At 44.9% G+C, this 27,395-nt stretch overlaps 1 protein-coding gene across 5 annotated transcripts in view; it reads left to right on the forward strand.

Moving 5' to 3' along the window:
• Positions 1-2,958: 2,958 nt before the first annotated feature.
• LOC146191250 (uncharacterized) overlaps positions 2,959-27,395 on the forward strand; it is a 38,520-nt gene continuing 14,083 nt past the window's right edge. For 4 of the 5 annotated variants that reach the window (XR_014706626.1, XR_014706623.1, XR_014706625.1 and 1 more), the window contains exons 1-13: positions 2,959-3,206; positions 3,299-3,385; positions 3,549-3,626; positions 3,731-3,810; positions 5,142-5,298; positions 10,381-10,828; positions 11,782-12,766; positions 15,943-16,431; positions 17,823-17,985; positions 18,549-18,658; positions 21,921-22,025; positions 25,091-25,269; positions 25,538-25,876. Coding sequence is in view for 1 of the 5 variants with exons in the window: in XM_084601740.1 (XP_084457866.1) it covers positions 3,310-3,385; positions 3,549-3,626; positions 3,731-3,810; positions 5,142-5,298; positions 10,381-10,828; positions 11,782-12,766; positions 15,943-16,431; positions 17,823-17,985; positions 18,549-18,658; positions 21,921-22,025; positions 25,091-25,269 (2,870 nt within the window). In the remaining 4 variants the exon portion in view is untranslated. The remainder of the gene's footprint in view (positions 3,207-3,298; positions 3,386-3,548; positions 3,627-3,730; positions 3,811-5,141; positions 5,299-10,380; positions 10,829-11,781; positions 12,767-15,942; positions 16,432-17,822; positions 17,986-18,548; positions 18,659-21,920; positions 22,026-25,090; positions 25,270-25,537; positions 25,877-27,395) is intronic. The other variant, XM_084601740.1, reaches the window with a different exon arrangement.

The following is a 27,395-nucleotide window of genomic DNA, read 5'->3' on the forward strand; positions in this document are numbered from 1 at the left end:
ATTCCGTTGTTTTTCATGCCAACTATGCCGACTACAGCACGTCACTGAAGACACTAGAGAAGTCGGCATTCAGTTGGATATGAATTAAATGTGGACTACCCCGCATGGAGGTAGAGATACAGTAAAGTAAGGACATGAAAAACGAACGACACCACGCCAACTGGCTACTTACTGAATAACGGAACACGGTGGGTCAGGAAAGGTGAAAGAAGTGGGAGGTAAAGGTTTCACAGGAAAATAAAAAGAAACGTGTCGCCTACCAGGGAGGGAGAAGGGGGTTGGTGGAAGGCACGCAGCGCCGTGAAAAGAGCGGCCGCGAATGTGAATAAAGGTGCAGAATATTCGTGCGGCACGGCAAACGCACGACGAAGAAAGCAGGCAGCTAAAGACGAAGAAAAATGGAGATATTAAAAACAATAAAACAAAGAGGAAACAACCCAGCATAAGGACCAAATGAAGGCCCGGGAAGAGGAAAGCAATGCACAAACAGGCTGCAATCGAACGCGTATAAAGATATAAGCGTCGAAATTTAAGAGACAACAATTCGTGAAACTGTACACTAATCTAAGAACACACCATATTCTTTTCTCTCCATAAGCTGAAACATTGTTGTAACGGGTAGTTTTATAAATATCCAGAGATGTGCGCTATACTTAAAACATTTAATCTCAATGCGTTATAGTTTAACAATGACCTAATTGTTCCAGAAAATGTTTCCATTCTAGGGTGCGCAAGCCACCGGTAATATGCAAGTCATTGCCTCCAGAAGATCGCTCTAGTCCTGTTTTATGCATATACAAAATTAAAAAAAAAAATGAATAGCTTTGAAAAAGAAATAACGACGGAAAATAGAAGACGCAGAGGCTATAGGGTACGCTTAATTCGCTTTCGCTAGATCATCCTTCTGCGAAAGAGAGGTTGTGAGGCTGGCACGGTTTCTCACCACGAACAAAAATAGCGCCATAGGTTCGAAACTAGGTCGCACTTTACTCAAACATTTGGCTCGGATGCACGGTCCTTTTCGACTGCTTTGCACTTCAGATTTTGCAAACTTCCTGTAAAATGTGAAGGTTCAAAACGTTTACCTACTTGGAGCTCCAGAAAAGCTCCCACTTGAAGCCATGAAATGTAATGTGTTTTTGCGGCTTCGCTCTTTGCGAAGTAAGCGAATCACGACAAGAGTTCCCAAAGGGAAAATAATTAAATTCCCTTGGAAGTATTTCACGTGTAATATCAACCTTGTTAACAATTATAGTCTGGTTAGTACTGCAAAGAGCATCCGCGGCAAGTAGCCCGATTATAATATATAGTCTGGTAAGCAGTATATAGTTGCAAGTATATCCAGTCGATTACTCATATTAGGTACTCATTAGGTGCTCGTCATCTTTTTCGCATTTTTCCGCTTTCTCTCGGTGCGCGCCAAGAACTGCAACATACCTGCCAATTCGACGCGCAATTATCAGTGCTTTTATTTTTGTTTGTTTGCCCTGTACCATTTGATGCCAGTAAAGCGTCCGCACTCAAGTGCCCACTATGAACGTATTACGTATGTGACGGGTTTAATTTTTCATATTTTAGTTGAAGTAATGCCCTAGCTGTACTTGACTTTTTTTTTTTTTCTTCATCTAAGCAGCTGGTTCACCCTTTGGTTAGTGGCACGCAAACAAATGTCCGCGATATAACGTAATTGTTAATCACGAACAAAAAATAAATGCTTGAGTCGCGTATACCTTGTTTATTATTATTATTATTATTTTTTTTTTGCCGGTAAATACCGCAGTGCTCTAAATTAGTACGGTAGTGAATAAATGTGTTTTGCTCGCACTCTGTATTTGTAATTTCTATAAGCGGTGATTAGGGCACATAAAGAGCACCTATTAAAGAGATATATTATTACTGGCGATTTAAGATAAACGTTGTTATGTATTAATAAGCGCAAGCTGCAAAATGTAAGCAGGTGTTCGTAAATAAGGTTTGTAAAAAATAGGTGTTCCTAAAGAGGCCTTACGAAGCACAAGCTTTGATTCGCATGTACACTGTTTTTCTCCGCGTGTTAATACCACTCCTGGGCAGCAGCCTTTATTCCCTTACGGGAAGAACAAATGCAAAACACCACGCTTCATTGCAAACATTAAGTACAAATTGCTCATCTGGACGATATGTAACTGTCTGCAGGAAGAAATGTTGAGAGTTTCAGATAGCGATTCAAACATCGCGCGCTGCTCCGAAGGACTACCCAAGAGTGCACGATGTCACGATGTCTCCCGATAGACGTAAAATAATGGCAGGGATCAGTTTAAGCACCTGGAATAAGTAGCCTCTTTATTATTTATCACACTAATTGCGTAGCGTCTGAAAATCGCTCCAAAGAGAACCGCAACCCTCCTCTGTACCCTTGCTATCCCGCGGCCGCTACTCGCCGAGCGGCACCCCTGTTGCACGTCGCGCCCCCTCGCGGGAGTCGGTTCTTGTCATCGCAAAAGCGGCCCGCTCTCCGGCGCCGGTCGTCACACTGCCCAATATTCTAGAGCACTATAACCCCATCGATGTGCACGCCTCTATCATCATCATCAATTAGGTAGCTCGGGATACCTCAGGGTGGGGCATGGGGTGGGGGTAATATTATGAAGTGACGATAATAGACGGGCAGTTTTTTTTTTTTTTTTGCAGAAAGAACGTTGACTCACAGGGGCGGGGAAAGACTAGCCAGTCAAAATAAACTCAGTTGTCAGTCCAGCATTGTGTTGCGTGCTTCTCTCTGTCTGTGCTCAGGAAACCAGAACTGAAAAATAAATAGCATTAAACTGCAAGTAAAGTGTTTTACTTACAGATAAAAAACAAAACGTGAAAGGTAGAACCAAGATGAATTCAATGAAAAGTTACCCTTAGGTACACGTACTAAAATATTCTAGTACACCATACGCTAACATAGCGAACGCAGCCTTGCAGCAGTCTATATTGCAACGCTTTCATTTATCCACGATATCCTCCTTGTATCCTCTTCTTTCTCTCTTCCTGCTCTGCTGGCTCTGCTACAGTGCTCTAGTTGTGCGTCGATATTGAGCGCGTTGCGTCTCTGCGCATTATTTACGTGATCGGTTTGTTAATTTGAGCAGTTGGGTGGTCGTGTCAGCATATTGGCTGTCCTCGTATTGAAGCGCATAGATTTTGATGCCGGCTTGTTCTCCATGCTTGCTCCTTTTTCGGTAAGTACCGGTCGTTGTTGCTGTCGCTGTAGCCCTATGATTGCGCCTGACGATAACCCAGGCTTCACATTTATTCTTTCTGATTTACTTAGTATTTCCAAAGATGGTGAAGCGCAAAGACAGGACGGCACGGAGGCAGATATTGCAGCTGAAAGAGGAAAAATGCCGGACGTATTTGCGTGAGTGCTTCAGTACGCATGCGAAAGATACCTCGCTGTGGCGGAATGCGTTGTTTGCATGCCTTGTTTATTTTTATAACAGCATTTCTTAAAGGTGGTTCTGTTCAGATGACCGCAGAGATTAAATTTCAGCGTTTTTAATTGTTGGCTGATTGCTTTGCAGAGCCAGGTAACAATATCCCCAGCGTACCTGAGCCATCGCCGAGTCAAGGAGTTGGTGACGATGGTTGTGGGGTTAATGGTACGTAGAACAACGCTTCTTCGGACATGCGTTTTTTTTTTTTTTTTTTTCAGCTCATTTCGGTTTTGTGGGAATAAGCACTCGTCTTCATGCTTATTTTACAGAAGGGAGCAAAAGCGAGCCAGCTGCAAAAAACGGTGCTCAAAGAGATGCCATCGACGACCAGCTTGAGGACTTTATGAAGGTAGGAACTTAGCGATAACTCAGAGCTTTACTACAGGGACTTGAATATTTGGGGGCAGGGATTTAAAAAATTCCTATGCAAAATCTACTAACCCATTCAAGCTGAAATAACGTTCACAAAGTAGCAAAATATAGTCTACGTTATCTGATAAGTGATTCAACATCGGTACTTGCCTAGATTTCTCGAAATCGAGAAAAAACTGCTCTCGGCGGCGTGCACACTTTTCGCAGAAGAGAGTCGAAAAGCTATTTTAACATGGTGCGTCATCTGTCGGGCAGCGAGACAAGCTTCATCCCGGCCATTGGCGCGCTTGCCTCGCTGCCCGACAGATGACGCACCATGTTAAAATAGCTTTTCGACTCTCTTCTGCGAAAATTGCGCACGCCGCCGAGAGCAGTTTTTTCTCGATTTCAAAAAATCTAGGCAAGTACCGATGTTGAATCACTTATCAGATAACGTAGACGATATTTTGCTACTTTGTGGACGTTATTTCAGCTCGAATGGTGTAGTAGATTTTGCATAGGAATGTTTTAAATGCCAGCCCCCAAATATTCAAAACCCTGTATAGTCTTTGACATCATGTGTTCTGTCACTCCCACAGCAAGACACTCCATCATTTGAATTCTACAAACACATAACATACAAAAATTAAGCATTCTTAAATGCCATACTCATAACCTGTGGGATTTTATTTAGGTTGCTTTATTGTTTCAGGCATCATAATTGTGCAAAGGCATTTTTAAAGTTCCTAGTTGCAAGGCCTATGGGAGAGAAAGTTGCTATGCCTAGCAAACCTTTTTAATGCATATATTTATAATGCAATAAAATACTTCCAATGCATGTAGTTGCAGTGGCCTAACTGGACCTTTTTCCAGTGGCGCACCCCTCTTGCTGCCGCCAGGCGAAATGCGTTTGACGGGACGGGCTATCGAGAAATGTTTATTTTCCAAGCAGTAGTTGAGCAGGGCTGGTGTCGCTTAGCCCCCCACCCCCTGCTAATCCATAACAATAGGGTGCTGGCGAACCTGGCCCTGTCTCGCTTGAGGTGAGCTGCGAGAGATGAGGACAATGCAGTGCATGCATTCTGAAGGCCTAGAAGATGCTAGTACTGCACGCAATTATTGTGCAGCAGTTCGTTGCATCGATGAAGCGAGGGATGTCTTCACGTGCAGTGAACTCCTCGTTCCATTTTCATGGGGCATCCCGGGAAAAATTGTGGCCGAGGAGGCTTCGTGCATGCGCAGTAGCGCTACTTGAAAAAGGTCCATTGTGCATTATTTTATTTGTTTCAAATGGATGTTTTGCACACTTGTCTGTTTACTCTTTCAAAGGAAATCGATGCCATATCGGTGCCAGGGACAGATGCACAAAGTGGAGAAGAAAAGAACGAGCTGCAAAACGAACAGACTGCTACGACCACTCCTGAGTCTGTGCCAGCTTCAGGGATACCGGTTCAGGAAGTGAACACCAAAGAACCATCTCCACCAGGTGAAGGAAGCTTCTTGTTGGCAGGGTTGCTAGGTATTCTTGAAAGGAAAGCGGCAAAAAAATATCTGAAAATTGCCAGAAAAGTTGCCAACTGGAAGAAACATTTAATTTAGAGTCTACAAATGTCGTCGTGGTATGAGAAAGTGACAATTTTCAACTTTATTCTTCTTAGCTACATTTAATAACTTTGTCCAGGGTAAACAGTGCCGTGCTATGCCAAAACTGTGAACACCCTCATCCTGTGTGCTCATGATGTAGGCACCGTCCTTTAAAGGGACACTAAAGACAGCCAAAGATGGTATGAAAATCTAATAAACTACATTTGGTGACACTGTCGCCGCATATCCGGCAGCAAAAAATCGAATAATTGCTGAGATATTGCGATAAGAAGTTGAGGTTTTTTTCTTGTTCCCGCCGGTCGAATTCAAACTGTGGCCTCCAACTACGTAGTTGGAGTTGAGTGACGCACACTATGACGTAAGCGGAGACTCCGTGATAGCTAGCGAGCCGGCGCGGCCCGCGGCGTCGCATCCCTCAAGGGCCAACTTGGCAACAGCGTACTCGCAATGACGGCCTCAGCCGAAATAAATAAAACGATGAAGAGAGTAATTTACCGAGCGATGGGCCCATAAAAGAAGAAAAAAAAAAACATAGAGCGCTTGTAATGCACAATACTTTACATGTTTCTCAAGCTTTTGCGCTCCTTCTTGCACTGTGTATAAACAAACCGAGCCCTCGGTCATCGCAACGCTTCCTGACATGTTTACATACAAATAAGATTTAGTTACCAGCAAAATAGTGTCCTCGCTGCTGCGCTTGTCAGTTTTGAAGCTTCGTCGCACTTTTTTCCTTCAAGGTTTGGGCTACAGCTCCGTGTTCAGTGAAAATTACGTCCACGGTAGCAGAACATGACTGAAGTGCCAGCGCCACTACATTTGCCAGCGCTGTGAAATTCCACATGTTAAAATGGATCCAGTGCACAATATAGTGCGCATAGGCATCCAGAACATTAGTTGCAAGACGTGAGAGCAGGCAGCATGCGTCGATGATCAAGAAGTTGTAATTTTTAGACCGGCAGCAGAAACACTTTATTGTAAATGGGGTCATGACATAAAAACTAGAAATATTTCCACGGTTTCTGTGGCGCGGCGTAGCCGAGCGGTTAGCGCCGAACGGTACGGAGCAAGCAGTAGCGGGTTCGAGTCTTACCGCTTCTGGCGGTTTTTCTTTTTTTTTTTTTTTTACAAATCGATTTTTTTTTTTAACCTTTTGTAATTTATTTCTGGTGCTTCGTTATTTTTAGTTTTTACTTTTTACCCGAGGCCCTTTTTTTCGCCGGGCGACGAGCGCAATATATCGACGCTCTCCTTGGTATGAGCGGCAAGTATGCCCCTTTTGTTTACGACGCCTGCAAATTGCACGTTGAAGGTCTTGTTGACGCAGTATATGTTGGTCAGATGTGCCATGATTTAGTGAACAATTGAATTATAATGCGTTTTTCCTTCGGTACTTAGCATATGTATGCTTTTCGTGGCGTACGTAACTGCAGTCAAGCGGTCAGGTCGCAGTTGAAGCGGCAGTGGCGGCGATATGTTGGCGCAGAAGTGTGAACGAAGGAGTGTGTCGGCGGTAGCGGATTTCGCTCGCTCGTGCCTCCGAATGCTCAAATGGGAACCATCAAGGCACATCTGCTGCTCCAAGCTCGTAATTCAGGCGCTGCAGGTTTAAACAAACTATCCGAGTGCGCACGAAATGCCTGAGCCGAAACATAACCAAAACTGAAGAGGGCGCCTGTGGCGCCTCCAAGTATATTTTTGTATTTTCCTTGCAACGTTTACGTTGTCTTTTCGCCGTTGTTTACGTATGATAAAAGCGTGTTATCATCTTTGAGAAAAAACGTACTACCGCATTCAAACCTGCAACATAATTCGCATTTGTCAGCCTCCGGGATCCCTAGCGCGTCACGTGATTTGTAGTTGCGAGCCTAGGCCGTTTGGCTGTGGTGGCGATACCTGTATTTCTGTTATTCTTCTTTACTACCTTATAACAGCTCTGTTTTCAGTAAGAGTGGTCTTTTTGTAATCGGGAACTGGCATTCTATCGATGCAAATCCACTTCCTTTCTCTCTTTAGTGTCCCTTTAAGTGTCCGCTGTCACCAAGGCGGTCCAGGAATTGAGTCATGCTTGACTCGGGCTAGGCTACGGAAAAACTCCTGCATTTACGCGTCACCAAATGACCAGCCATTTTGGCAATGAAGAGGCGCCGGGGGCATGGAAAGGTTCAGACAGCACGAAGGGCGGATGTGGCGGGAGAGACGTGCAGAGCAGCACAGTTATCACTTTCGTTTCTTCGCCCCCGGAAAGGCGAGACGTCTGAGTTTTTTTGTGAAGAAATGAACAGTCCTATGTACTGTAGACAAATGAGGAATAAAAAAAAAAGTCACAAATCCTAACTTAGTACAAATATTTAATAAAATGATTACCTGTTCCTTTACGTGGAATGGCTAGAAAAAAGAAGCCTTGACCAGATAGACTATCACAAACTACATTATACGACAAACAGGTGAACTGAAATGAGCAACACATGCATCAGAATCCTTAACTTAGACTTAGCTATTGCTGTTAACTTTTTGCACCATTTCACTTCAGAGATAGAGCTGGCGGTACATCAGGCACCATCTGAAATTTATCTTGAGGATAGCAACAAGCAGTTTGTTGAACATTACGTTCCATAAATTACCCCTTGTCTCCACAGTCTCTGTGACAATCTTTGTCAGTGTCACTATTTATCTCCTTATAGTAACAAATTACATTTCTAAAGTGTAAATTATGGGTAGAGAAAACCAGATAGTATATGAATTATTACGAAAACGTAGGCAAGTCTCCAGCATCAAATTTTTGTCACAGGACTCCTGTAAATGTTGCCAATTTTACGAGAAATCGCCAAACCTGCAACCCTACTTGTTGGCCTACAAGAGCAGAGCATAAGCGAGTGTGTTGTTAAAGGAAAGGATGACAAAGAGTTAGCATAACTGCACGACTGGCTGTATGCTGTATACATGGTGCCTCTAGGCTACTGGGGGCTTGCATGAAGCATTGCATTCTGGGTAATCCACCATCCTGCCGTCCTTGGCGGCAGACAATTCAGCCACCGCACATTAACTCAGCAATGTTTACATGGTTGTAGTATATTGTGTATAGACGGTGCGGGTGCGATGGTTAGCTCTGCTGTGTTGGGCAGGCAGTAACAGAGTAACACCCGAACCCAAAGCAAAGTGCATAAACTTAGGACAGGCCAACTGCAGGTTCTTCAGAATTTGAAAAAAATTATTTGTGGTTTTGCTCTGGTTAACCCTAGTTGAATTGCGAAAGCAATGGCGGAAGCTTCTTTTGCCTGTTACGTTATTCCCCTATCACGCTCTATCAGTGTAAGGTACTACATTATTGGGGACACTTAAAAGGGTATGATGCGAGAGCGTAAGCTACCAGTCCACATTTAAAGTCGCGCTTCAACCAAGAATGCAAACGGTTCTGGCAGGCTGACTCTGATGTCACCCTCCCATATCAAAGGAGCGACTCGAGTTGGCAGCTTCTGCCCGTGGCATAGGGGTAACGTGAATTCAAATGTCATGGCAGGCTGATTTTTTTTATAAGGAGACCGTAGCTATTGCTCTTCATGGCGTAGCTACGGCCACCCGAGGTCTCGCTTTGGCTGCCGGAGTGTTGCTTTCGCAACAAAATTGGTTACACTTGTGGAACGCTAGGAAACCTACATGTTCTATCGAGGTTGCCTCATTCGTTTGTTATTGCTCCATTTTCATGAGCTTCTTCCTGCTTAACTAGTTATGAATAACACCTCCTCCTATACTTACGATGGCTAGGATACAGTGCACGCTATACACAAGCTGAACAAAAATTTAGGATAGACATAAGCTCAGCCTTTAATTGTGTGGCCTGACAGCATTTTGGTTCCCGTTTATTTCTCAGAATACATACATTTTTGCTCACTTAACTTATTCTTTAATTTCAGCCTATATCATCTCATGGTACGGCATCATGCGCGAGACCTATCGACGTAGACATAAAGACTCACTTTAAACAAGCCGCATGATAAGGCCTGCGTGGCCTTGGAGTAGAGTGTGTGACTTGGGCAGCGCCTCCTTTATTTAACTATGCCTCAGTTCATGCGCCGCTCGCTGCGCGGCGCTGCTAGTTTTTAACAGCGCTAGAACACGGACAGATATATAGAACACAGACACTGCAATACTTGACTGTTTGGACTGTGCACTGAAGGATCCTCAAAATGCGACGGGGCTGTTTTGTGAACTGGGAGATTCCCTTTTGCGAAGGGGGCTTTCTCGACAGTTCGTGCAAAGTGAAGCATTTGATGAAAGCAAGAAAAAAAATGTCGTTCTTACACTGGTTGCATCTCAAATGCAGACATCCTTTGTACAGGTGTTTATCATATAAAATCACTGTGATGCAAACAGTTTTCAGCAGTTTTTTTCAGGCCTATTTGATAATTCGAGATTTTGGTCGATTTGGTTGACATTTTTAAGTTCCTTGTAGGCCGATTAGCACCGGTATGATCAGCACCTGTATGATAGCTTCATTTGATTTCATGCAGGTCTTTCCTCTATTAAAAACTAGTATACAAAATCCTGTATAATTTTAGCCTCAAGGCAAACCACTAGCATGCATTTAGGCAAGCTTCCTCTGGAAAAATTTCTGGTATGCTCTCTCTGAAAGACTAGGATATCATATTACATACTCTCATGATGTCTTGTTTTAAATGAAATTAAGTGACATTTAGTATTGGCACAAAAAAAATGTACCCGGAAGATTTCAGAATTGTGAATTTATTATAAATTCTTTTTCTGAGACCAGCTTCCCCCCCACCCCTTACGGGTAATACCCAAAACTGTGTTGTCACAAGTGCGGCCTTTCCGCTTAGCACGTGTGGACGTGTCTGTTTGTTTACGTCGAACATGCATGAATTTATTCTTTGTTCACCACGTGTCTTCGTGCTATCAAGGAAACAAGTGTAAAAGCATACTTTTTTGGTATTGTTTCTTTTCTTAGGAAGCGTAAATGTACCTGCATCAACTGAAGCTGAGGTGCCTGCGTGCCCCTGGGTGGAGTGCATGGATGAAGCGACTGGCTATACATACTTCTGGCACCAATTGACCAATGAGGTGACGTGGGAGTGTCCCCGAGAGTATGAGGCCTACTGGACCCATTATGGAGAACCTGCTGGTACCGAGGGACATGATGCAGCTTCGGTCGCCCCTGTGGTGGCTCCAGACACACCCAGTAGTACCATGCCAGTCCCTGCAGTTGCTGCACCAAGTGGTGCCACTTCCTCAGCCGGTGCAGCCATGCTTAGCAGTCAGATGTCTTCGTCGGCAAACACCGAACCTGCCACGGCGAACGCAACGGAAGACGAGAGGGTCATACCTTGTGCACTTGGGCAAAACAGCACCGCTACAGTGACAGCCGGGAAGAAGCGCAAGCAGTCATCTGTCATTGGGTATACCAGTGCACATTTTCATGTCACCATTGAACCGACATGTCTCGCGTAGCTCTGCCCTCATCCTGATGCAAAATCTCAAGGTATTGGAAGGCAGTCCAAAGCCCTCCATTAAGGGTACCCCATCATCTAGGCAAAGTTTAGGCCTCTAAAATTTAATTCTCTTTTTATTTAATTGGCCCATGCCGCAGCATGCTGAAAGTGCTGCTTTGAAGGCTCTAGCTTAAGGCTTCATACTGTGCTTTTTGTATTCTTTATGGCACTGCAAGTGGTTTGATTGCAGTTTTCATGCTCTTTGTGAAAAGCATTAGGCTTATGCCATGAAATGGTGATTTCATACTTGCGTATCAAAACATGGTTGTGTTGCCATGACAATGTATTGGTGAAGCCGACAAGTTCATTCCAATTGGGGTTTTACTGTCACTTTTTTCATTCTGGAGGCTGGAGGAGCTGTACAACTTGCTGATTTTATATGCTGTTTTTACTGTTAATTGTAGGAGGGGTTTTATTCGTGGTTAAATGGCATTGGTCTCATAGTTCATTTTAGCCGAATGCTTTCCCATTTGCCTATGGCATATCAAGGTGTTTTCTAGGTTGGGATAGGGCATTGACGCTAACTAAAATGTGCCCTCTTCAGTCATGTGGGGTTGGTTGGCTGAAGAGAAAGTTGTCAGGTATTGCAGAATAGTTGTTCATGACTCTTGTTCCTTTTTGCCTTGCAAAGGTGGCCGTGGACAATTCTTTTTGTTTCGTTTTTTCTTGTGCTGTTGGGTTTTCAAGCATTTGGGTTTTCGAGCAGTGGCACTACCTTCACCTACTGAATGGTTCTTTGAGAACTGAGCTTTCAGTGCTAACTACTCAGACCTTCATTACTTGTCTAGCTAATACTGGGCTGTCCGACATAAACCTATGTTAAACTTGAGGGCAACTTTCTTTTCTCTTCCACCACACAGGGCAATCATTCCAATCACTTCATACGGTGCATCAGACAGCAGCTCCTCTGAAGACAGCGACCAGGAGCGATATGTGGTTCAAAAGGCACGACTAAAGAAGCACGCTGCGAAGCGTCCAAAGGTTACAGCTAAGCATCCACAGAGGGAGACACAGTCACCGGTCGTCTATGGACCACAGCTACCAGATTCATTGCTTTTTCAAGAAGAAAAGCCTGTGTTTGGGCCATGTCTACCAGACACACCGGATTCCACTCAGGCAATGGTTTACGGCCCCCATTTGCCTGAAGAGAAGGTGGATGTGTACGGGCCGCACTTGCCAGACTCTGGAGATCTTGTTGCTGGACCCGTGACTATTGAGCCCCAGCTTCCACAGTTTCAAGAGACTCCAGAAAAGGTCAGCATGGGTGTGTTCATTGGCCCGCAGCTTCCTGATGATTTCTATGAGAAGCGAGTGAAGCCGAGTCATGAGGAGAAGCCGGCAGTTCATGGACCTTGTACTGGCTCTGAAACTTCAGATCCTTCCCTGACGTGCATGGAGATGGACAAACCCGAGCAGTCGTTAGAGCGACAAAATGCACCAGGGTTCAAGGTAGGTGGAGAAACGGCACACGAAAGTGAAGTTCCACTTCTGGCTCCTGAAGAGACTCATGTAGCTTCAGAAGCTGCTGTGTCTGCTCTTGGCGGTCTTGTGGATTATCCTGGCTCTCCTGTTGCCGATAGTGAGGCCGAGGAAATGGATTTGGACGACAAACCAGTGTCAACAGCATCTCCACGTGCTGATCCGATGGGAACTTCCATCGACTACCCAGTTATGACTGGTGGGAGGCTTCAGTTTGGCAATGTTGCCGAAGCTGTGCATAGTGACAGAACACTCTCAAAGGGTGACATTCAGAGCAGTTCTGGTGTGCGTGATGTGTCAAAGTCGCCAATTGGCTCTCCAGTCATGTCTGGACCAGCAAAGTCAAAGCGGAGCACTGATGGAAAGGTGATAAGTGTAGCACTTGCTTCCTTTTTTTGCACTTTTTCTACAGCTGGTTATTTATCTTCTCATGTTTTGCCCATGCTGTTTGTGTCGCTCGTGAGTGACAATACCTAAAAAGGAGGAGAGGAGCTTCTGGCATAAAAAAATACTGATGAGCAGTAATGCAATGGGATGAGATGTCTATACTATAAGTATTGGTTTATAACTTTGCTTAATAGTTACATTAATTGCTTTTCAATTGTGCCTTTGAATTTGATTTTGCATTCATTAGTTTGTTATGGTGTATCGTGGGCTTTTAGTGGATGGTGGCTTCTAGAGGCCTGGGGTAATTGGGTGAGTGAGGGGGGGGAGGCTTTGGACATACAAACTGTGGCATTTTGCCAAACGAAGACTACTACACTGCTAATGCAGTGTAGTAAAACGCAGTGTAGTTAAAGCTCGAGGAGTTCTTTTGCGATTGTCAGCTGTCAAGTCCTGTGGTAAAGGGTAGGGTTAGCCCTCACCTAACCTATACCTAATTTTGCAGTTTCACTTAAAGTGCAGCAAAATATTTACGGAGGGCACTTTATACGGGCTGTGAAGGGGAATGCTAGGGAAAGGCATGGATGTCTCTTCGTGAGCATAACGTCAGCAGTTGGAATCTCGCTCGCAAGCTAGCCTCCCACTCTGTTACAGTAAAAGCTAGTTAATTTGAAGTTCATGGAATCGGAAAAAAATTACAAGGGTTCAGCGCTGCTTAACCAAATATTGAGCGAAAGTATTAGCTGCGGCTGACCGAGCGTTTTTCTTCTTCCTCAGCCTATATAGAAAGCTCCGCTTTAACCAAGCCGTATGAACGTGTGGCCTATAGGGGTAGGTAACGTGAATGCCAGGGTCCTAGCAGGCTGATTCTGACATAACCGTCCCAGGTGAAACGAGAGACCCAAGTTGGCAGCTCCTGCCAGCCCACATCGCCTAGTGTCACGTGGGGTGTGACGTCACAGCGTCACGTGAGTAAGACGTGGCTACCGGCCGCACTACGCTGAAGGCTCGAAACTTAGAGTAATATTGCTTTCGCAATAAAAATCAGCCAAGCCGTATGAACTTGCCTGACGTCACGTATCCAGTGAGCACCAGCTGCGTCTCTAGCGCGCCACGCCGACTGCTTTTGTGTCACGTGGGGTGTGACGTCACAGCGTCACATGGGTGCGGTCGTGCTATGCTGAAGGCTCGAAACCTAGAGTAGTATTGCTTTCGCAATAAAAGTTTGAATTATTGAGTGGCCTAGAAACAACTGACAAGAACCTCTTGCACTGCTGTAAACTTGTATGGTGAAAAATTAGGCAATGGTCGCCTGCTCTTTAGGCATAGCGTGATTGATTATTTTTCGCATTGATTTATTGCTCTATTGTGTACATGTTGTGGGGAGCACCAAAGCATAAATACTCGAAAATGGTAAAAGCCTCCCTGGTATTTTTCATAATGCGATGAATGCCTCACAAGCACACTGTGTCCTGAGTGAAGCTTCACAGTATGACATGCTAATTGGCACTTGACGAGCGCACATTTTCGGAGCAGTGCAGCAGCCATGCAGATGGAAACGTGGAGAACATCCAGTACCATGAATGAGGGTCTGAAACACCGCACAACTGTAATCAGTTAGCTGGCTGAGCCACGGCCGATAGCCGCAGTTTACTGCCTCAGACCGGAGACATTGATAATAAACGTTTTTCACCTCCACCACCACCGTCGTCGTAGGCAGTGCAAACAGCGCAAGCTGTCACAACTGAAACCGAAGCTAAGTAGTCTGCCTGTTATGTGAGACGAGGCCGTTCTTGTTTCGTCACACTTGCCGTTACGTGCACATCAGAGGTGCGCGGCAACTCCACAACAGGCAGTTCAGGTTTGAGGAGCGCTATTTTGTCTATTGCTTTTAATGTCAATCGTACTTGGATGTGGCCTAATTGGTGCGAGACCTGTAGCACCCATTCGACGACATGGCCTTACAGGGGCGTTGGCTGTGGCCATGCCATCAGTAAGACATCTGTATGTCTGAATTAAAGGTGGTTAAAGTTTAAAGTAACGAGCATTTAGTTGCAAGTCTTAGAGGTTGCTCGGAACAGAAAGCCTGAGCAGTTTTAACGCGACAGCATTTAAGGCCCCTTTCACCAGAAATCTGGTGTCAGCGTCATTGTTGACATTAGAGTTGACATTGTGAGTGAAAAATCACGAGCATGGTGTGTGCTGGCAGGAGGCAGCTGACATGGCTGCGCACTGACTGGCCGTAGAGTTGGCTGACATTACGTTTGGCAAGAGCTGCCAACTCGGGCCTCTCCTTTTATATGGGAGGGTGATATTAGGCCACACAGGCATGTTCATATGGCTTGATTAAAGTGGGGCTTTGTATGTGGGCTGGTAGCCTAACGCTGTCTCGTCATACCCTTAAAGGCGGAGCTTATGTGTCGCTCGCCCATAGTTTTACCATGCAAAGTTAGCAGTATGAGTTCTGTAATTTTCACACTGTATCCAGGTATAGTAGCACATAAAACATAATTTTAGATTTTTTAGACTTCTTTTTTCCGGCTGAATATATTTAATATCTGTGAATGTTTTAGTCACATATTTTGCAAATATTTTTTCTTCATAACCAATACATATCAATGTGTTTCCTTTATTTCATTAAAAGAAAGTTCTGTTAGCTATGCTGTAATATGTTGCAATCGGCAAAAGAAAATGTATTTTTTTAGGTGCGTAAATCCTTTACGCGCACTGCGCTGAAATTTCCTGTGTTCTTGCGATGAGCTGAGCTAAACTGTTTTGGCATTGCCATTCCAAATGGCTATGCCCCAATCCTATTCTTTCACTATTTCCTGCATGTATCTGCTTCCTACTTTGCTGTCGGTAGTTCCAGTGCACTGTTTGGAGTAGCATGTCTCTAGGCAATTCCACTTTTGTCGGTGCCTTTCATCAAGAGTTGAGGTTTTGTCATTGTGATAGTACCTAAGACTTTTTTTTTGAAGGCATTGCGTGTTGAAAACTTTTGTCAGCTTTTCTTTTTCGTTATAGTGCTTGAACTAAACCACGCACTCTTGCACATTGTCATTCACTGTGACTGTTGCACAGAATGCAGTCACTTAAGATGCTGTGACAACTTGTTTTCCTTGCTCTTACCTGCCTGCCTGTGTGTGACTCATTTACAGAAAAAGTCGCAGCACCTTGTTTCATATGGGGATTCCGAGAGCAGCGATGATGACAGTGGGGATGTGGATGTGACAGCTGTGGGGTCTCCAGTGGCCGCCACTGCTCGGCTTGCTCCTGTTGCAGTCAGGACTGAGGAGACTGAGGACGACGAGAGACATTTAGGCCTTGGGTGCCCCAGGAGTAGCGCCGGAGAAGTGCTCGACGCCGAGGAGAATAATAAGCCCTCTGTGACGAAATCGTTTGTGAAAGTGAACTTTGTGCGCTCGGACGAGGTGCTTGTTTTAGGCAAATGCATGGACACAGGCCAGGAGGTTGTGACAGAAGAGGTGGAAGTGCAGGAGGCTGAGAATGGCCTGTCTTCGAGTTCAGACAGGACAGCTGACAGTGAAAAGCTGGTCTCCCCACCAGAATGCAAGCTGTCGGAAGACTCTGATGTGGACGACTTCGACGACGTGGTTCGGGCCCTGGACATGGCCTTGTTGGAATCGGTGAGCTCAAAGGCTGGCTTGAGTGTACTCTCTATGGACTCTTTATTTAGCAGCATGCCCTTGAAATGCTAATGTGTCACTGTGAAGAGTGTGACTAGATTTGGATGTATATTGCAAGTTTTCTGCTGTCTTGGGTGCCATACAGATTCAATATATGACAACATTGTTGCAGTTTGATACAGGATATCCCATAGTTTAGGCAAATCTTTAAATATCTTTCGTTGCCTTCCTGTATTTGCAGAGTTTTAAGTGTAGTGAAAAAAAAATTAATAGAAGCTGCCAGGAGTTATTTCTGTTAAACTGATCATACTGCAAAAGCAGGGGAAGCTGTAGTTTCAGCTACACGTGTGGCTTGTGGAGGCCACGAGTTAAACACTATTATTAGTGGCATCGCCAAGGACCACCTACTACTGTGACTCGGTGGTTAAGACGCTTGGCTACTGAACCCAAGTTCATGTGTTCGAACCTGACCAGTTACAATCTGCTTGTGTTCTTTCTTTCTTTAATGTGAAAGCATTACAAGAGGTCATAGCCAATCAGTGTTAATTAATAGGCTTCATCACTCTCCCTGTTAGCTGGCGGACTTGAAAGACTCGTGCATTAGAGCCGCTGCACCGGACTAAGTTTGAATTACCTACGCGAGACCATGTGGCTGTGACCTCGTGAAACAGCTTAGTTAATCAGAGAGACGGCACAATCAAGATCAGACATTGTTCTTGGTCGGTACTGATGAGTGGATGAGTGTTTTTGCTCTGAAGTGGCTTAATTAATGAACGCTTTCACTGCAGCGTGGGTTACAGGTGGGTCATGTCATACACTCACGCGGTGCGATCACAAACTCAGTCGCACATTTAAGCCTTGGGACAGCTAAACTTTTCAAACAGGCTGCTAAAATTGCATATATAAGGTCACTGGTGCCAGCTGGTTTGGCTAGTTGCTGACTGATTGATGTCCGAGAAAATTTTAGGGTGACCCACTAGTGGGCCAGGACGCACGCGGATCAGGGTTGGGAAAATTACTGCCTGAGTAAATGTGCTAAAGCAGTAGCGAGATGTTGCTTAGAATTGCACTTCAAGGCTTCCTGCATTCGCAGTAACTGTCGTACCTCCTACAAGAAGTTGTTGGGATTCACTGCGCTAGTGCCGTTTTATTCTGTGCATATTTTTTGACCCCCCACCCTCCCCCATTTTTTTTTTAAGAGTTTTGGGAAGGGGGGGGGGGGGTCAGTGATGGCATATCACTAGCAAACACTTTTTTTCTCTGTAGTTAAATGTTGTCAGAACACTGTCCAATTTATCGAGCTTCCTAGAGCCTCTACATATATTGATGTACGTTAGCATCATCTGATATGCTCATCCTTAATTATTTATACCATTTCTTACTTTTTGCAGCAAAAGAAGAAGACTCAAGAAGATGGAGGCGCAAAGCATGAAGCCCTGTTGCAAGACGAAAAAAGAGAGTCACCTTGTGACACCAGTGAAGAGGAAGGGGAAATAAAGTCATCAGAAGCATCCAGTGAAGCTGGCATGACACCCTTGAATTTGAGAGAATCAGGTGGGCATGTGTCACATATGTATAAGTAAATGTCCACTTCATGTGAGCGCTCAAGTGCCCGATTTATTTCAGTGCATTATCTTTTAGATGAAAAGCTAAAAATTTTGAGGAATGAATTTTTATGAAGTTGCTAATGGCTACTGCCCTCCACTGTTGCTGCAGACTGGTGGTAAAGCCGTGGGAAAAAAAAAGTGCAAACTATGACTGGACTTTTTATAGGCCTCTTGATTGGAGCTCCCGATTTGGCATGCTGCCGCTCTTGTGCTCACATAAGAGGGTCACGGGAAACGATATAATATTCAGTCCAAGCCTGAGGACATATATTTGAATGAATGTTTGTCAATCAGGCCATATTTCCTCTACTTCACGAGCCTGTCCAAATCAGCTAATGCCATCCTCGGGGCGTCTAAATGAACGAGCTCCTGATGTTTTGGGTTACGAGTTGGCTTTGTACACATCTGTGTATATATGATGTCGGGTGTTGATAAGCACCTTTTTGTGGCTGCTGGCCGCAAAGCCAGAATAGTGTGCCGGTCTAAACTTGGCAGTGAAATTTTTTTCAGATTCTGAAGAGGAGCTGGAAGAAGTTAAGGCCAGTGCTGGATCTGAGAAGGATGCAACACCGAGTAGAAAAGTCACATCACCAAAGCCTGACAGCAAGTCTGCAATTATGGTAAGTGCCTCTAATTATGAAAGTGAGGGGACTGGGTTTACAAACTTCTTACCTGTGCAATTGTTTTTCACCGACGATAAGTACTACAGTGAAACCTCGTTATAACGAATAGTTAAAAAATTGGAAAATAGTTCGCTATATCTATAATTCGTAATATAAAATTCCGTAGAAAATACATGCAAGAGCAGCATAATTCAATCAGAGAAGACACAGCTACTCGGAAGGTGCTTACTTGGGCCACGTCTATTTATTTAGACGCAAAGAACTGCATTATCGCGGCCTGCTTTTTTGCGTTGATCGCGTTCCGTATCACGCCTTGTTCCACAGTTTGCAAACATTCAACATGGGCAAACCCACTGCCCTCAATAGCACTGCAGTGGCGGCGCAGTAAATCCAATGCAGCAAGCGCTTCTTGTGAAGTAGGAATGTTCCCATAGTCTGCAGGGTCAGCCTGAGCTTTGTCGGGATGATCAGAGACTTCCGCAGCGATTTTGACGTCTGTCAGTACAGCCGTCGTCGGTGCGATGTCGTCGCTACCTACAAAGTCTTCTACAGTCATTGTTGCGGGCATGTCATCAACGGGACGGGAAAAATCGTTCCAGGCCTCATCGAGCTCGCGGAGCTCTGCTTCTACTTCGTCGGCATCGTCAACACCGTCTCACTTGCTGCACGTGCCTCTGCTGGAACAAAACCAGCGCGCCGAAAGCAGTTGGCAATCGTTTCGCCTTTCACGTTGTTCTATGCCGCTTTAAGCATCTGGATTGCTCTCAGCAAGTCAATCTTCAAGTCCTGCTTCATGCGAAGCTTCACGAGAAGAGTGTCAATCAGTCTCCTCTTGTAAGTTGCCTTGAAGGCCCTGATGACGTCCTGATCTAAAGGCTGCAGCTTGGCTGTAGTGTTAGGCAGAAGAAAGCGAACTTCAATGTTATTGAGTGCGACATCTGTGTTGTGTGCGGTACAGTTATCAACGAGGACACACATTTTGCGACCCTCGCGCACAGCATGCAGCCACTTTGCAAAAAGTTCACGCGTCATCCAACATTTCTTGTTGGAAGCATACCCTACGGGGAGTATGCGGCCCCCTTTCATGCATCTCGGGGTTTTAAATTTCCCGATGACGAAGGGTCTCAGCTTCACGGCGCCGTCCATGTTGGCGGCAAGCAAAACAGTGATCTGGGCCTTTCCTTGCTTCTCGCCATAGCACGGCTCTCCACGCGCGTTAAGGGTATGCCTGGGTAGCATCTGCCAAAATAGGCCCGTTTCGTCTGCATTAAAGATGTCCATGGGCTGATATTTTGCAAGGATTTGCGGCCACTCTTCTTCCAACCACTTTTTGATGCTCTCGCATTTAACCGTCTCACTTTGGCCAGAGATCGTTTTGCCTACTATGTCGTAGCGTGCCTTGAACCTTTGCAGCCATCTGGAGCTGGCAACGAAATTTTTGGCATCGAGGATACAGGCAAAGTCTTTTGCTTTTGGTTGAAGCATCAGTCCCGACACCGGTATGTTTTGAGCTCTGACGTCCAAAAACCATTTGTAGAGCGCCTTGTCCACGTCGCCGAACGCAAGGGGCCGAAGACGCTGTGCACTTGTCCGTGTGGTCTCTTGTGCTTGTGCCTTGATGACAGCTTTGTTTTTGAGAATGGTACTCAAAGTGCTCCTTGGGATGCCAAATAAGTCCGCAAAAACCACTTCTTTTCGCCGTTCTCCACACGCTGAACTATCTCGAGCTTGGTCTTTAACGTCAGTGCTGCTCTTTTTTTCACGTTCACCGCCATCACAGCACTACGCACACCCGTGCACCACACTTGACCCAACCACCGACGCAACCTCCACAGAACGCTACGACAGCCACAGCGCTGCTAACACTGAAACGCAAAAGACGCAAAAGGGCAAAAGTAACAATATTCGATTGTGCCGCTGCTGCCGCTGCTGAAGCGGCGCTGTCAGCGATTGTGATATGCGAACGATTTCTTTGGCCGTCTACTCTCAATGCCGACGTGGCATCTGTGGCGCTGTCAGCGCCTGCAAGGTAGTCCGAAACGTTTGCTGCGCCGCATAACACACCTGTAGTGTAACAAAGTCTGTCTCCTGCTATTAAAGTGAGGTAGTGCTTGGCGTCCCGAAGTTCGTTTTATCCGTTTCATACCGAACCGCGTTCGCTATAGGAAGTTAACAATACATGTGTTTGACAAAAATACTTCGAACGAGTTCGATATATTCAATAATTCGTTTTATGTGTGTTCATTATATCGAGGTTTGACTGTAGTATATGCATCTCTTACTCTTTGTCACTAATTATTTTTGCTTAGTTTGGCTGTATTTACTCGAATGTAACGCGAGGGGTGACTTTCCATACACTTCTCAATGGAAAAAAATAAAACCACGAATGTAATGTGAGATAAGCGCTTGATAAAGTACCTTTAATATGGCCATTGCAGTCTAATCAAAAACACTCGTTCGTCGTCATCATCGGAGGCAAAGCTATCGGAAACCGAGTCTTTCCTTTCACTCTCGTCCTCCCAGACGATTCGGAAGCCTTTGCGGTCAGGCCTATATTTAAAAATCACCTCCTGCGGCAACCGCCACCCTCGTGAGGTAAATTAGCAATGTTTAGTCGTTGAGCTGCCACAGAATTTCCGATTTCTTCTGCTATCACAACAGCTTTTTTGAGTCGAGCTTCGTACCGTGCACGGCGCGTTGCCATCGTACGAAATGTGATAACAGAAGTAACCCACTAATCCACTGCGAAAAATGCAACAAGTGCGTGATCAGGGGGACAACGTGATTGAGCCCACGAGCAAAAAGCGCAACGTTTTGACATTGGATGGATTGGGGTTTGGCTGATTTAGCTTTTCTGGTACCCATATTGCCAACATAAACATCGTAAAACCGTGGAAAACGAAACCGAGTGGTGGCTTCAATATGGCTGCATGCGGGCGCTGCTTTAGGCCTTAAAACCTGCTAATGTCTTAAAACCATTCTTAGGTGCTTTTTGTATTAGAGTCGGAACTTGGCAGCTAAGTGCCAATGTTAGCTGCTTCACGAGCTCTACTGAGTACTGCATTTTGGTGAAGAGACACTTCCCACCATTTGATTAGAGGTAAGCCACATTAACAGTAATGTGCTTTCTCTAAAGCATTCAGCTGTTGGTTAATATTAGTGAAGTTTAGCAGAATGTGCATTCTTGTTGGTCATGCTGTGTGTTCTTAGAGAAAGGTGGTCATTGCTCGCCCGTTGGAACATTTCTCTTTCTCAACAGTTGGAAATTGCCCAGGCTTACAAGCTGCTTATGGACCAGTTGAACCCCCTGCGAGATGTCATAGCCTGCAGAAACAGCTACTTTGAGCTTGTTGTGAAGACCATGGTGAGTGAATTTATATCACATCATGATGGCATCTTCCATTATTGTGTGGTTTTTAAGGCAGGCTGTAGACTGCTTATGGATGCGTAAGTTTTTGTTCTGTTCTACGACGTGTGCATACAGTAAAGCATTGTAGATATGTTCATGTTCCTGGTTCATACAGCCAATTAATAGCAGTAAATGTTGTCACATAGTTTAGTTGATTCTTATTCTGTAAGTTTCCAGATATACAATTTTCTAGGAATTATGTTCATAATCATGTTAAATTTGTCATGTTGTATGTTCAGCGAACAATTGAGGATGTCTAACATACTTGCAGATTAAGCCAGAGAGAGAGAGAGAAGAAATTTCACTGGACATTTTTCTGCCTTTTCTCGGAACGGCCATGCCAAAGGTCATAGCCCTTACTTGGTGGCCTGTGTGGCAGTCATCTACCTGTGCGACTTCTTTGGGATGCATAAATGCAATAGGGTGAATAATAATTGGTTCAAAGAAAAGGAAAGGTGCAGTGTTTTCTGCGGACACCTGAACCAGGCCTTAAGGGGAATAAAAGTGGAAAGAGAGAAAGGGGGCCATAGTGGAGGGTTCTGGAGTAATTTTGACTACCTGGGGATCTTTAACGTCCACTGACATCACACAGTGGCGTCCGTGTGCTGTGAAGATCCCCAGGTGGTGCCACTGTGCCATGTCAGTGCACTTTAAAGGTCCCCAAGTGGTCAAAATTACTCCGGAGCCCTCCACTGCGGCCCCCTTTCTCTCTTTCCGCTTTCACTCCCACCTTCTTCGTTTGAAAATAATGTTGATGCACAAATGAAAAGGCTATGCTTTGGGTGCCAGACTCGAGCACCAGCCACAGTCAGGATGTCAAGGGTGGGTTAAATTTATGGGTGTGCTAATTTTGAAACTTTTGAATATGAATCAAATACAAATATGGGAAGACAAGACCTTTGAATATCGAATGTCTGATCAATGAGAAATTGAAAATGGATAAATAGAAAAATAAATATAGCGAACACTGTTTGTCTTGTTAATTTCACAATTGGCACACGCAGTCGGGAAGGCCCTCTTCATAAAAGGCGAGGTCCATCTTCACAAAACGGTCCCGTCGCATTTTGACGATGCTTCACTGCAGAGTCCACATGGCTAAGCATTGTGACGAAGCTCGCGGTGTTGGGAAACCTCAGTGAATTCGAAAATTTTCGGTATATTCGGTAATTTTCCAATATTCAGAAATTCCGAATATTAGTTTTTCGAATACAAACTGAATAACAAACATATTAGATTCATATTCGAAATTTCGAGTATTCGCACGCCCCTAGCTAAACAATTTAACATATAAAGACGGGCTAGTTGGTCTTGGTAAGTGGAGTGCATATTTTTGCAGCACAAACAACACAGGATAAAGGAAGGAGAGACGCAGGATGAACACAACTTCAACTGACGGTTTATTGGCAGAAACATCAAATGTATATGAGACTAGTGTGAAAATGCCAGCTAATAAGCGCACTCACCGTTCGTCCTTTGTGATTTGCGCTGAAAAAATGTACATTCTGTGCAGTAGCCGACCGATTTTTTGGACTACAATAATTCGGACTTGCGTGATATTTCGGACCTTATACCGCCACATGGCCCATAGGAGCGTGTACATTTTCACGACCAATATTTCAGACTCTATGGTATCCAAAAGTTTGATTTTTCGGACCAGACGATACTGTGGAGATCATTTTTTGGCCGAAGGCTTTTTTTTTTTGGCATCACTTAGATGCGAACGGGCATCATTTTCGCAAACAACCACTTTTGCGTGGCCGTGAAAGCTAGGTGAAGCAGAGTCATTCTAATGCACACCTTTATTTTTTTCTTAAAATAAGTCTGAAAACCTGAAACGAAGCAGCTCAATTAACTACGGCCAGCCACATTGCCATTGGTATATACTAGACTGGGAGCTTCCGCTGCGCCGCTTCTGTTTTTTTTGCTAGAGTGTTTTTCCAGCCGCTCGATGTGCGCCGTGGTATCAGGGCTTAAATTAGCCCTTAAATAGTCGCGTGCACGCAGAATACAGCGACTGGCTCTGTGAGCAGGCCCTCATATGAGAACGACGCACGAGGGCATTCCGAGGTGGATTCACGGTGCATGAAAGGCCCTCCCGCTAGCAATAGTCCTGCGTGCATTTAAAAAACCCGCTATTTCCAACCCCTTCAATGGTACTGAAGGTGACCTTTTGTGGTCGATGGACAGCTAGAAAGAGCTGTCTTCCAATTCTGACCGCGAGTAGCCTACGACATCCGCGTCTCGTGATCACGTTTGTATGTGCCGATTTTGTTCCGTTAAAATGTTTTAGCAATTTTCAGACGCTTCTTCTCTGCATTATTTCTTTGGCGCAGTAGAACCGGCACCAAGTAATTTCATGGTTTCCAGATGTTAAATATTACTGCACATTACAATTGGGGGCATGATAGAATCATGCAAATACGGTATCGCCAGTTGCTTTTTATATCCGTGTCTCCTAGACAGAGTTACTGCTACAAACCTTTGATACAATGAATGCAATTCTTGTGACTGTCAAGTTCATTGTAATTGGGGCCAACTACATTTCTGCTATGATTGGGGTAGAATTAAGAGGAACAAAGCGCTTTACAAAATGTCTCGCACACTCTTCGGTCTTGACAATAAATGCGTCGTCTCGTCTACCTAAGTAAAAAGGCTCTGTAAAAAAAAAAAAAAAAAAAAAAAAAAAAAAAAATCCTGCGATCTATTCTTGCTTTTACCTGCTAGCAAATGATGAACAAAGATGGTGCTTTTGTCATTCCTCTTTGCTAGTGGCCCCGGCATTTTGTCTCATGGCAGTGCTGACAGGTGGCGTGTCGATGAAGTATCGAATGCAAGGAGGGTAGTGAAGGAAGGAAAGCATGCACAAAGCCATGTCCCCAGACAGCAGTGGAAGGAGAAAGCACAGCATAATGCTGGAAGTGGGACATTGGTGCTGTATTATCGCACCTCTTAAAGTCATTGCAGCATGCCCAAACCACAGCTCCTATCTTACACAGTGGTTGTGCCTTTACCCTGTTCAGACTCGTATGGAGGACTGGCGTGCGGGTGCGCTGGATGCCAGCTACTTTCTGGAAAAGTTGCATGATGCCCGTGCGACTGCCGCCGAGCTTCAGATGGCGGCGGCCAAGACCGTGGACGCCGAGCCTGATGAACTCTGCCAAGAACCCTTGCCACCTGGCTGGCAGAGGCATTGGGACAGGTACGATGTCAACCACCCCTTTCTTACTTTGCATTCGCTGCTACTTGCAGTGGGTACTGCGCCACTTGTGCCACCAGAAACAAGATGGTGCGTGTGTGAAAAGAAACAAAAGAAAGGAAAAAAAAGATACATTGTGTAAATGGAAAGGTGGAAAAAGTACTGCCTCCTTCTACCTGTCAAGAAGACAGGCATTTTTTTGCGACTGTATCACACTTGCTCTGTTTTTGTTTTTTCTTTCTGGTGCTGCTGCTCGCACCCCTGAGAGCAGGAGCAGAAGAAGCGTGGTCTTCTTCGCTTGGGCTGGAAGATGGGCTGGGGAAGTACTTCACTGCTGCAGCTGCTGTTTCTCTCGCCCCTTCCTTTTCCTTCATGGGCACTAGAGAAGCCTTTCTTCTTTGTTTACCTTTTCGCACCCTTCTTCCCTTGGCCTTCCTCATTCCTTGGTCTGTGCTCTGAACTCCCCCTCTGTGCCTCCTGCTGTCTCTTCTCTTTGATCTGCTGACATTGGCCGGTCCCTGTCGTTTTGGTAAACGGCGACCAGTGAGCAAGGCTGCCGGATTCTCTGGATCTGCAGGGCCTGCCTTGACACTCCTGGGACCTGTCCTAGGTAAGACACGTGCTTTTGTTTTTTTCTTGTGGGCCTTTTGTAATTCTGTTGGGCAGTCTATTCTAAATGGATACAATTGGCCACTTGTGTGGCAATTGGCAGTGTTGCATGAGTCACATTAGTGTGCCATTCTCCGAGTGTCTTGTCATGTTGCTACACCGGGAATGCGGTTGTAGTGTAAAGGCTTTGCATTGGACAAGAAGAGTGCCGGAAATCCTCCTTTCTGGGCTGTTGCAAACCATTTCCGCTGCTGCTTTCACCACGCTAGTGCCAAGCTCACATAACAGCCTAGTGAGCAGTGTGGCAACGTCAGGGGAGCCCTTGCCGTGAAAGGCATACCATATTTACTCGCATAATGCTTTTTCCCCCCACATTGGCTGTCAGATTTTTTTTCCCTTGCATAATCACCGCACCTCCAAAATTACCGCCGTGAGAGTCGTTTGATGATGATGATGATGTGGCCGCCCCTTGAAAACGGGTGGGAATCAAAAAATAAAAAGAAACCTTGACCTGCTAGTAGTAGCAACCACCATCTTTGGAGCGCTACTGAAACTAGCTGGCCTAGTTAAGTGTGCGTGCTACCAGGCGGCGATAGCTCACTCGGATATTCCATCATTATCATAGGTTATGCTCGTTGAGTCTTTGGGGCCATTTTTTTTTTTTTTAACCTACACCAGCTGCACTAGTATAGCAAAAAAACTGTTGGAGGTATGGGAGATTTGCTACACTTGTGTGGCGGATGTAGGTTAAAAAAAAAATGGTTCTGTTGTGCACAAGTGTTGTGTAGATTTTGCTGCCGCCATTTTGTACCAACAAGGTGCCATTGTAGTAACGCACGAGGGTACATTTGTTTTGTGCCTAAAATTAATTTTATTTAAGCACAGATTGAAACTTAACAGATTCGTTTAGCTGTGGCATAACAAACACAGCCAGTTAAAAGCTGTGAAAAACAGAACAAAATTAATTAGCCTGTCCATCCTGCCAGACATTTACTTGTGCATGTTCGTACCTGATTGAATAGTGCTTGGCATAATGTCATTTATTGCTTTTTTTTTTCCTGGCATCAACTGTTGCATGCCAGAGAATTTATTTTTTACATACTGCAGCCTGCCAGGTGCTATTGTAAAAGTAAGAGGAGAGAGAGGTTTCAGTAAGGCATTGCAAGTGCTGCTATAGGCAGTGGTATAATTAAATGTAAGGAAGGCCAGTCAATTTTGGTAAATAAGGACAACAGTAATCTGTGAAGTTCTTTTTGTTATCAATGTTTTGACCTAGCTGGCATCACTGTCTAGCCGTAACCATTTTGACAGTTATTTGGTTGGCCCTGGTATGCTAGCTGTTGAGTGCCTGCCAGAAGATGAGAAGTGGTAATAAGTGAGTGGCTCAGGTCCTAAAGGAAGCAGCTTGTTCTGCATATAAAAACATATTATTTTTTGTTTACTTTTCTTTGTATGATGTGCCATTGCTGGCCTGTGTGCTGCGTGCTTGCTTTTATTGCATGTCACTGGCTGCAGTCATG

Source organism: Amblyomma maculatum, chromosome 4, assembly GCF_055883805.1.
Source record: "Amblyomma maculatum isolate TAMU_Amacu chromosome 4, ASM5588380v1, whole genome shotgun sequence".
Classification (NCBI taxonomy): domain Eukaryota; kingdom Metazoa; phylum Arthropoda; class Arachnida; order Ixodida; family Ixodidae; genus Amblyomma; species Amblyomma maculatum.